We start from the raw sequence: 10,762 nt of genomic DNA, 5'->3' as shown, positions 1-10,762 counted from the left end.
GGAGGAGAATAACACTAAATCATTATACGAGTTGGTACCATTAAATATTTATGTGTACAATATCATGTCATTCAGGAAACAATGGGAAATGTTACCTTCCCTTGTGTAGATTTCTTCTTCTTTCCAACCCGCGATGTTATTCGATGATTGGGTCGTTCAATTCCAAGTCATTAAACAAAAGGTCAAATTTGCCAAAAAAAAAAAAAAAAAAAAAAAATTAAAAGTTCTCTAGTCATTTGTTCAGCACTGTGATAATTTTAGTGACAAACTCAATATTCATTCATTTATTTGATAAACTAGATGTTTAAACAATTTTTAATCTTTACCTAAAAAACGATTAAATAGAAAATAGACGATTTTGATAATCAAATTAGATAGCAGAACAAAATGAAGAAGATAGCTTGCATTCTTTAAAATTACGATGTCTATTTGTACAAAGTACTTATGGTGTGTAGTAATACACTTGTATGGTATGTGACCAAAGTCACAATCATCTTTTGACAGGGGTCTCAGCCTATACAACAAAACTTGGGTGTTGCACTGTTTGTGAATCAAAAAAGTTAAAAAAAAAAACTAACGAAAAATAAATAAAAAAAACTTCATTTTTAATGAAAAATTATTTTTAAAGGTATAGTGAATAGTATCAGAAAAATGTATAAATATGATTTTTCGTTAAAAGTAAATAGTATCGAGTGTTTTGTTAAATCTCCTAAAAATCAAAGGTTGGGTGAGAGTCATACATTACACAAAAGACTTATCCTCTCATCTGCCACTGCATTGGCCTTCAAATCTCTACCACCAATCTTTAATCCAAAACCCACCAAAAAGTTCTCCCATTTCTTCAACAAATTTTCTCATCAAGCATCAAACTTTTGCTTCTCTTTTATTTCTTCTCCCTCTTCTGCTTCCTCAGCATTCTAACTCCACAACCATGGCTGCAGCTGTGACTGCTGCTGTCTCCTTCCCCTCCTCCAAGTCCTCCTCCCTCCCCACCAGGACCTCCTTAATCTCACCTGACAGAATCACCCTCAAGAAGGTAAAAAATTTCAGGTCCTGGTAAATCAATCACTTGGGGACCAAGTTCGAGTTCCGCTTCGTCTAATTTCGATGAAATTAGTGTAGAATACCGCTTGTACGAATCAAAATTATGTGACATGGGTTGTTGTTGGTTTCTTCAGGTTCCTTTGTACAACAGCAATGCTGGTGGGAGAGTGGTGTCCATCAGAGCCCAGGTGACCACCACCGAGACTGCGCCACCTGCCAAGGTTGTGAAGGAATCCAAGAAGCAAGATGAAGGGGTGGTTGTCAACAAGTACAAGCCCAAGAATCCGTACATTGCCAGAGTCCTCCTCAACACTAAGATCACTGGTGATGATGCGCCTGGTGAGACCTGGCACATGGTCTTCAGCACAGAGGGTATGTTCCAAGCCTAATAATTTATTTTGGAAATATGCACAAATAGCCCTTACAAATTTTTAATAAATAATAGAACTCGAGGGACACTAAAGTGGTTTATATTATCATGACCGCTTAAGTGCTTATTGTGTGTTTATTATGTTTATTGTATCCCGGTTCTAATGTGCGGAAAAATGTGTAACCGGTTCTATTTGCGCATATTTCCCAATTCGTTTTCGTCTTGAACTAGTGACTTACAACAACTACCCTCACTTGTATTTGCTTGTAGGAGAGGTGCCCTACAGAGAAGGGCAGTCCATTGGAGTTATTCCAGAAGGTGTTGACAAAAATGGGAAGCCTCACAAGCTGAGGTTGTACTCAATTGCCAGCAGTGCCCTCGGTGACTTTGGAGACTCCAAGACTGTGAGTGTTTACACTTTTCCAATCATATGTACGATCCATTGGATTTTCTGCTCAAGTTATTTACCAAATTGATGTGAATATGCTGCCATTTTAACACGAAATGTTGCAACTTTAGGCAATTAGTAAACACGTTTCATTGATCTGAAATTTTCGATTGATACTTAAAATCTGATTGCCTCCATCCAGGTTTCTCTGTGTGTGAAACGTCTCGTGTACACCAATGACGCAGGCGAAATTGTTAAAGGAGTGTGTTCAAACTTTTTGTGTGAGCACACAGATCTCTACTTCTACAAAGTTATTATTCCATTGAGGCACTAAGAAAAACCAATTTGTTCTTTACCACAAAATCAGAACATCTTGTTATAAATTTTCCGTGTTTCAGGTGACTTGAAGCCCGGAACTGAAGTGACGATTACCGGACCAGTTGGAAAAGAAATGCTTATGCCAAAAGACCCTAATGCAACCGTCATCATGGTATAAGTACTTGCCATATTACGTATTTAGGAAGACAACTCCATCATCAAATGTTTTACCCCGCGTGAGTAGTGTTGGTTTTCTGAAATTTCTTTACTAATGCAGCTTGCAACTGGAACTGGAATTGCTCCTTTTAGAGCATTCTTGTGGAAAATGTTCTTCGAGAAGCACGAAGACTACAAGGTAAGCATTACCGCTAGGTTTTTTCCTTTAGACACTTTCGGACATAGAACACTCCAGCCCGCTGCACATGAAAATCACACTCATAAAACGTTATTCAAGTGCATACATGACCAATGAATTCTCATTTGTTCTTTGATTGGCTCTTCGTCTAACGAACGATCAAATTTTGACATTGCGTGTAGTTCAATGGTTTGGCATGGCTCTTCTTGGGTGTTCCTACAAGTAGCTCACTGCTCTACAAGGAGGTAAGATATGCCAAGACACAAGATTTTCTTAATTCCAAGTCAATCCTTTTCAATTCGCCGAAAACTTGACTTAATAAGAAATACTTGTGGGATACAGGAATTCGAGAAGATGAAGGAGAAGGCCCCTGAAAACTTCAGGCTTGACTTCGCCGTCAGCAGAGAGCAAACCAACGAGAAGGGTGAGAAGATGTACATCCAAACCAGAATGGCTCAGTATGCAGAAGAGCTATGGGAGTTGCTCAAGAAAGACAACACCTACGTCTACATGTGTGGTCTCAAGGGAATGGAGAAGGGTATCGATGATATCATGGTCTCGTTGGCTGCCAAAGACGGTAAGAACTATGGATTGCATTGCTCACTTTTGTTGAAAAATGTAAAATCCCATGTCGAAAATGTGACAAAACAAGGCATAATATATAATGAATGGTTCTAATACCAATTGCACATAGGCGTTTTGTGATAAAAAGTTAAAAAAACCTTACGTATGTTGCGCTAGTAAGTGATAATATGCAAGTTGGGGACATTATTAATGTGATCAGTGGTGGGGATTGCCGGTCCGTCTCTTTGAAATCTTGACAAAATTTTGATAGAAGATTTTTGTGTTCTGATAAATTTTGCAGGCATTGACTGGATAGACTACAAGAAGCAGTTGAAGAAATCAGAGCAATGGAATGTGGAAGTCTACTAATTTCTGGTCATCTTGTACAAATCTCTCTCTCTCTCTCTCTCTCTCTCTCTCTCTCTCTCTCTCTCTCTCTGCGATAAAACAAGGAAATGTCTGTAGATAGGTGAACGTCTTTGCATCTCTACTTTTTTTTTTTTTGCCTTCTATTTTAATGAAGCTTTTGTATTATACTATTAAAAAATGGCGACAATAATTTTATTTATGAGGGTGCAACTTTAGTGGAAACCTTGTAGACTCGATGTTCCTCTTCTCTCGTTTCAAGAAAGTGAACATGTCGTAAGTTTTTCTTGTTTTAAAACGTTAGTTTAATTGTCTACAAAAAACAGTGATCGCTTTAAATTCATAACATTGTTGATGTCGTTCTTTGAAGTAGACATTCGGTAGGGTGAGGCTTGATGAAACCAAAGTATAAAAAGTTCCTAAGTTTTTGTGAGAGGAATGCTAGCTACCTTGCCTTTTCCTATTTGTCTTTCTTACTCATCACTTGACACGTGTATTTCACTAACAAATTAAACTGCATAATTAATGCATTAAAATTATAAATTCTATATGATACAATGGTTTAAGCATAATCATCATTAGTGAATTCTAATAGTGAATTAAGTAGAATATCAACATTAGGGATTACTTGCACGAGAATAGTCTCCTTTTGTAGTTGAGAAGAGTTACACACTTACGTCTGCCATCGATGTGGGACTCTAGGAGCTTTATTATGATGTTGACACATGTTGCGTTGTGATTGACCTCCTGGTTGGATAGAAACTGTTGTGCTTCAGCACAAAGGTGCCTCAACACAAATCATTTAGTGATGCCTTGAAGTTATGAAGTTAACAGGTGCTTGGTAGTTCTGGAATTGGTAAAGTATGGTGTAGACACTAATTTTCCACCTCAAAAGTATGAATTATGTAGTTTAATTTGTTAGTGAAATACACGTGTCAAGTGATAAATGAAAAAAGTAAATAAGAAAAGGCAATTGACGAGGTAACTGGCATTCTTCCGATAGTATCTTACGAATAAGGTGATCGGAGCATCTTATGGACATTTTCCTTCGTCCTCCGACAGTTGATAGATCCACGTGTATCCATGTCCTGATTAAAGTACAACCACAATTTTGTTAAACTACAGAGTCGATTCCCATTGATTGTGTAAACGTGCTTATCCAACCTAAATTTCATTCCTATTCCAACATAAAATCTTGGCCGCAAATGATAGATCTTGAAAGGCAAATCGAATTTTTTTTTTAATTAAATAATAATAAAACTAGAATATTTTACAGGAAATAATTAATTAGAGGTTGCAGGATTTGTTACAATACATCGAGAAGCAGGAGATCGAATCATTAGAAAAAGCGTGAAGTAAAAGAAGCCCAAAGGTAATTAAGAAGCGGGCCTCAGACGGATTAGGGCTGTCTTAGGGTTTTGCTTAAAGAAAAATTTTTATTTAAACCCATTAATTTTAAGAATTTTAACGAAAAACTTTTACTACTGTTTACTTTAACGAAAAATTATATTTTTACAGTAGAAATTCAATTCTGGTACTATTCACTTTACCCTTTATTTTATCCTTATCGTTAAAATTCAAAGTTTTCAAATTATTTTCATTAGTTTTCCTTTAATTCTATTTTCTAACCCAAATTTTTTTTTTTTGAATAAACGATATTATCTATACTAAATGAGAGATATGAGCTTAGTCTCATAATGGCTTAGCAATAATGTGGTTCAAACTCGCTTTTAGCGAGAACCGAACGTAACGTCTCTCACTTACAAATGAAAGAGAATATCACTAAATTGTAATAGTAAGTAGCAACCCAAACTTAATTTTTTAATCGCATGAAGACACTGATTGGGTTTGAATAAAATTTATCATTAATAAAATACTAATCATCCTTAGATTTGCCTTTGCCCTCACTGCAACTCTCTCTCTCTCATATATATAATCAGTCTCACTCTCTCTCTCTCGCCTTCAAACCCTGCGCATAAATCCATATCGGTAACCTTTTACGATGGCTGAGGAGAGATCGACCGGGAAGGTGCGGTGGTTCAACGACGTCAAGGGCTACGGCTTCATCACCCCCGACGCCGGAGGCGAGGACCTCTTCGTCCACCAGTCCTCGATCAGATCCGACGGATTCCGCACCGTCGCGGAGGGCGAGTCCGTCGAGTTCCTCATCGACTTCGGCGATGACGGCAAGACCAAGGCCGTCGATGTGACAGGGCCTGACGGTGCGCCGTTGATCGGTAACAAGAAAGAGAGCTTCGGTCGCTCTGGTGGCCGCGGCGGAGGTGGTGGTGGTTCTGGATTTGGCGGTGGATCGAGAGGCGGTGATCGGAGGAATGGAGGTGGTTCCGGTGGTGATGAGTGCTATAGTTGCGGCGAGCCTGGGCACATGGCTAGAGATTGCCGTCAGGGCAGTGGAGGTGGCGGAGCCGGTGGTGGTGGCTGTTTTACTTGCGGTGGGTATGGCCACGTAGCAAGGGCCTGCCCTAATGGGACAATGGGTGGTGGTGGAGGTGGAGGTGGCGGCGGCGGCGGTGGCGGTGGCGGCGGTGGCTGCTACAAGTGTGGTGCATTTGGGCATTTGGCTAGGGACTGTGCTACTGGTGGGGGCGGCGGCGCTGGAGCTTGCTATAGCTGTGGGGCATATGGCCACATGGCCAGGGATTGCAGCAGCGGTGGTGGCGATGGCGGTGCTCGTGGAGGAGAACGATATGGATTCAGCTCTGGATCAGGTTGTTATAACTGTGGGGAAGCAGGGCATTTTGCTAAGGAGTGTTCTAATCCTCCTAATGCCAAGGCTTGAAGATAATAAGAGAGAAGAGAGAGAGTAATAGTAAATATTCTCTTCAAGAATCCTTAATCTGTTTTTGCTAAAGCATTAGTCTTTTAGTAATTGGGTCTCTTAATTTTGCGTTTTGGTGGGATATACATATGATGGTTTTTGCAAAAGGGTTTTGATATCTCTGATGGATGATAAGTGTTGTCGTTTGGCGAACAAGTTTTCCCCTTTTACATACATATATGTGGCGGTTTGGCTATAGAACTAGGTGCCCTTTTCATATTAATCCTTGTTATCGATGACTCTCGGAGCTATTAAATTGAAAGCCTTATATTTCAAGTGTTAACCTTGGTCTCTACTTTCGATAATCGAACAATGTGTGTGGTTTGATGATGTTCTTTAAGTTGGAAGTTGAATTAGATATTTTCAACTGTTGTGGCAGTACACGGCTGCATGCTCTTGATTTTCTTGTCAAGTGTGAATTTATGTTATCTCTAATGCATTGATGTAGTGGTTTGACTGTGTTCTATTATTTTTGGTTTGGCGGAAGTTGAATTGAACGTCTTCAATTGTCTTCAACTTTAGGCAATAGAGTTGATTATCATCTTGTTTGCAGCTAGGTATTGCCACTTGCTTTTGTCATTGTTGTTGATACTGCATTGCTTATCGGGATCCTGTTTAAATTTGCTATTGTTACATCTTGTTGATGTTGAGAGATCGAGATCATGTGCAGTCTAGAAAAACTTTGAGGTGTTTCGATCATTAGGAGAAAAGGAGATGAACCACTTGCTTTTGTGTTATTAGTTAATAAGGGATATGATTTGAGATTATGCTTGATTAGTGAACTTGTGATAATCTTTGTCATAATCGATTGTTACATATAGTATAGCTGCCGCCCTGGTGCTGCATTCACTTGAAACCTACTGTTGGCTTTTGCTCCACAAAGCCCTGAATTCACATTTACACTGTCTTGATTTGGGTTTAGGTTGTATTATAGCATAAGTTTGGGTTTTGATTGTTGTTTTTTGTGTTAGGTGGACATTGGATTTGAAGTTTTAAATGGCATTTAGCATTAGGATTTGACGAGCAGATTGTAATAGGGTGTGTGTGTGTCAGTTCATATCTGCTGTTGCTTAAGTGATGGTGGGTGGGGGTAGGGCTGCAAATGACTTAAGCAGCTTGTCACTCCCATCTGCGCCTGTTTGGTTCTACCCAAGAAAAGCCTTTTAAGCCTTCCCGGCAAAGTGTTAGTAGATCCCGAGCTCAGTTTTCAAACTAGCATAAGCTTTAATAGGACCTGTCAAACTTGCGAATCCTTTCACGTGGATTGTTTACCTTGGAATGTTGATGGATAGATTGGAGTGTTGGTTCTATAAATCTTTTGTTGATCCTTGTCTGCCTTTGTGTGGTTTCCTTCCTGTTTAGCCCTGTGTTTCAAAGGTTACGATATAACTTTCCTCGTAGCTGTAAGCCTTTTACTTAACTCTGGACATTAAACGCTTGGAGTGAATCGTTGTCCTACTTCCCTGTCGGTCCCTGCTCATTGTGCTGTATGAATAGTTGATAGGTTAGGAAATAGGGATAGTTTCTAACTGAACATTTGGAAATCTGTGATGGTCTTAAATGAAGAGAACCTTCAGGCGGATGTCATGTTCTTGTATATTTCAACATTGAAGGTGCTCTAATTCGGCTCGTGATAACTGTTGGTTGATTAAGGTCTAAACTGTTATTTCATTATTTGTAGCAAGCTGTTAGTTTGAGTAATTAGAGTCGTTATGATCAAGGGCAGAGATTAGATCAATTTGTAATAGGCTCAAATGTGAGCAAGTGTCAAGATCTCATAGGGTCTTGTAATGAATGGTTGGATGAGCTCATAGGCTCTCCTAGATTCCTGGTGTGATGAAATGAGCACACGCAGAAGAGCATTCTAGCTCTCTCTGAAATTCTGAGCACTCTCTTAAAATCTCTTCACTCTCTCTCTCTAAATCTTCTTCCTCTCTGTGCTAAATTGCTGCAAATACACCATCAAATAGTTCAGATTCTAACAATAACAGCGGGCGAAACCTATTGTATGCATTGCTTGGTTCTTATTTTTGGTAATCCTGTCACAAATGTAGATACAAGAGTTTTTACTGTCACCTATTGAAGCTGCGCTGTAGAGGAAATGGAAATTATATATATACTAAAAGAAAAAATTGCCTAAAACACTGTTCATTCGACAGTGTCACGCCGTTTTTACCCCTGTTTTAGTGAGGTGATGGTGGACGCGTGTTCTCTCTCAGATTTCTCGACCTCTCTCTGGAAGATTCCAGTGAACCTTTCCGTTTCTTTCCTGTGCAGACTTCTCGAGTTCTCTCTCTAAAATTTCATCTCTCTCTTCTCCTTCAAACCACTTTCTCTCTCTAGAACTCCCTCGCCGCGGCCTTTTCTCTAATGGTTGAATATGGGTCTGCATAAACCCTATGACGAGTAAGTACCTTCGATCTGTTATTTTCAGTGTTTTGAAAAGGGTTAGCTGAAGCTCATTTGATTAGAAAATATTGAGAATTTGAGAAATTCGAGTTTCGGATTACTGCTGTGATGTCGGAAGAAGAAGACCGACACATAACAGAATATGAATCAAAAGCAGAAGAAGAAAGCCAGCTTTTCAACGGAAAAGCTAAAACCAATCCCTTCGACCTCCTCATCACGGCGGCGGGTGCTCCTATATTCATTGTTTCTCTTCTTTTTGTATGTGCAAATCTATGCTTGCTCACTGATTATTTTAAAAAATTGATTCTTTTTAAATTTTAACTTATTATGTTGAATTTTTTTTGTTGTATTTTAATTGCAGAGGATGAGCAAGCTGTTGTTTGGTTTTGGCCGGAGAAAGGGAAGCCACATGAATGTCCGGTATGCACACAATACTTTGGGGTAAGTGAAGGCTTGAACTTGATGTGATAGAATTTTTTTTTCCAGCTCCCTGATCTGGACTGGGGAAACGAATCGAAATCCAGATATGAACTTTTATGTTATTTTTTGGATTATGATCCAATGGCATGTGGTTGGAACTATTAACCAAATAAAGTCAGTTAGAGTTTGTTGGAATTAGTTGAAAGGGTAAAAGTGTAAAATTGTACATCTTAGTCTCTATATAAGAAAGGTCTTAGAGACTCAGACTGGTATGATGTAATAGTTCCTCTTAAGAAATACAACACAAAAGTTTCTCTCTTATTTTCCTCTTCGTGTTCTTTAGCTTCTTCTTCCTTAAGATTTCTGTAAATCAATAGTGTTAATATGGTATCATCGCCGGCATTGGCTCACTGCCGTTGTCGATCCTAGGTCTTCCGCTGCTATACACGATTGAGGAGTTCGAAGAGAAGGTTCATTCCGGCTTTGGATCAGGTGATATTGTCAATTTTTCTGTTCGGTTAATTGGGTTTCAGTCCTGATTAGAAGGTTAATTGGGTTTCAGTCCTGATTAGAGAGTTCATTGGGTTTCAGTCCTGCTTAGAAGGTTTGGGTTTTCAGATTTCGGTGTGTGTTTGATTTTGTCTGTATTTCGAGATTTTCTTTTCAAGAAACGTTTCAGTCGTTCTTGATTACAACGGGAGTTTCAGTCTCTCTGGATTTTGTTTCTGGATAGCAAAGATTGGATATTTGTTTGGTGTTTGATAGTGCGTGTATTTTTTTGTCAAGAAAGCATGGCTACTTCTCCTGTTAAGGTTGAAAATTTGTTGGGAATGATAACGATTAAGTTGAAGGATGATAATTTTGCGAAATGGGCATTTCAGTTTAAGTCTGTGTTGAAGGGTAATAAATTGTTTGGGCATTTTGATGGCACTATTGCTTGTCCGTCAAAGTTTGTCGTTCGTTCTGAAGGAGGAGTTACTTCTGATCTTAGTGATGCATACCTTGAGTGGGAATCCACAGATATGGCGTTGATGAGTCTCTTATTAGCTACTCTGTCAGATGAGGCTATTGAATATGTTCTTGGATGTGTAACTGCGTACGAGGCTTGGTCTAATCTTGTAGATCGGTTTGCTTCTGTATCTAAGTCTAGAGTAAATCACTTAAAGACAGAGTTGCATACAATTCAGAAAGGAGGAGATTCGATTGATAGGTATCTGTTACGATTGAAGAATATAAGGGAACAATTAACTGCTGCTAGAGAGTTCATTTCTGATAATGATGTCATTATTGCAGGTTTAGCTGGTTTACCAAAAGAATATGCTATAATTCGAACAGTGATATTAGCCAGAGAATCTTCTATCTCTATTAAAGAATTTCGAGCTTTGTTGCTTGGGGCTGAAAAAGAAATTGAAGGTGAATCAAGCGGTCTTTCTGCATTATGTGTTCAGTCTTCTCAAATGACTTCGGGAGTGTCTTCTGCTTCAGGGTCGAATCCTGCAGGTCATAGTCATGTACCTGGAACCACTGGGGGTGTTCTAACTTCTCAAACATATCCTTATTCTGGTGAGGCTTATTCTCAGCCATACACACAACCATATCCTTCGTCATTTACTTCACCACAGCCTTCTATGCCTCAACAGCCATATTCCCAACCTTTTATGCCTCCACAACCATATTCTCATCCTCTTA

General features: G+C 39.1%; 2 protein-coding genes across 2 annotated transcripts; both read left to right on the top strand.

Annotated features, from left to right (window-relative positions):
* Positions 1-767: 767 nt before the first annotated feature.
* On the top strand, positions 768-3,487 carry LOC137747095 (ferredoxin--NADP reductase, leaf isozyme, chloroplastic). Its single transcript, XM_068487106.1, has 9 exons — positions 768-1,036; positions 1,179-1,416; positions 1,685-1,818; positions 2,005-2,083; positions 2,201-2,292; positions 2,398-2,475; positions 2,658-2,720; positions 2,818-3,052; positions 3,341-3,487. The coding sequence occupies exons 1-9, from the start codon at positions 932-934 to the stop codon at positions 3,406-3,408; spliced, it is 1,092 nt and encodes a 363-aa protein (XP_068343207.1). The 5' UTR covers positions 768-931; the 3' UTR covers positions 3,409-3,487.
* Positions 3,488-5,302: 1,815 nt separating this feature from the next.
* LOC137748362 (cold shock protein 2-like) lies at positions 5,303-6,527 on the top strand. Its single transcript, XM_068488507.1, has one exon. The coding sequence runs from the start codon at positions 5,408-5,410 to the stop codon at positions 6,203-6,205; it is 798 nt and encodes a 265-aa protein (XP_068344608.1). The 5' UTR covers positions 5,303-5,407; the 3' UTR covers positions 6,206-6,527.
* Positions 6,528-10,762: the final 4,235 nt, after the last annotated feature.

Source organism: Pyrus communis, chromosome 10, assembly GCF_963583255.1.
Source record: "Pyrus communis chromosome 10, drPyrComm1.1, whole genome shotgun sequence".
Lineage (NCBI taxonomy): Eukaryota > Viridiplantae > Streptophyta > Magnoliopsida > Rosales > Rosaceae > Pyrus > Pyrus communis.
The sequence above is the reverse complement of the archived record's forward strand: the minus strand, read 5'-3'. Positions and strand labels throughout refer to the sequence as shown.

Coding starts and splice junctions, on each gene's coding strand:
- LOC137747095 (XM_068487106.1), top strand. CDS start 932: ATGGCTGCAGCTGTGACTGCTGCTGTCTCCTTCCCCTCCTCCAAGTCC. Junction 2,084..2,200: donor AGTGTGTTCAAACTTTTTGT/GTGAGCACACAG, acceptor TCCGTGTTTCAG/GTGACTTGAAGCCCGGAACT. Junction 2,293..2,397: donor CTAATGCAACCGTCATCATG/GTATAAGTACTT, acceptor TTACTAATGCAG/CTTGCAACTGGAACTGGAAT.
- LOC137748362 (XM_068488507.1), top strand. CDS start 5,408: ATGGCTGAGGAGAGATCGACCGGGAAGGTGCGGTGGTTCAACGACGTC.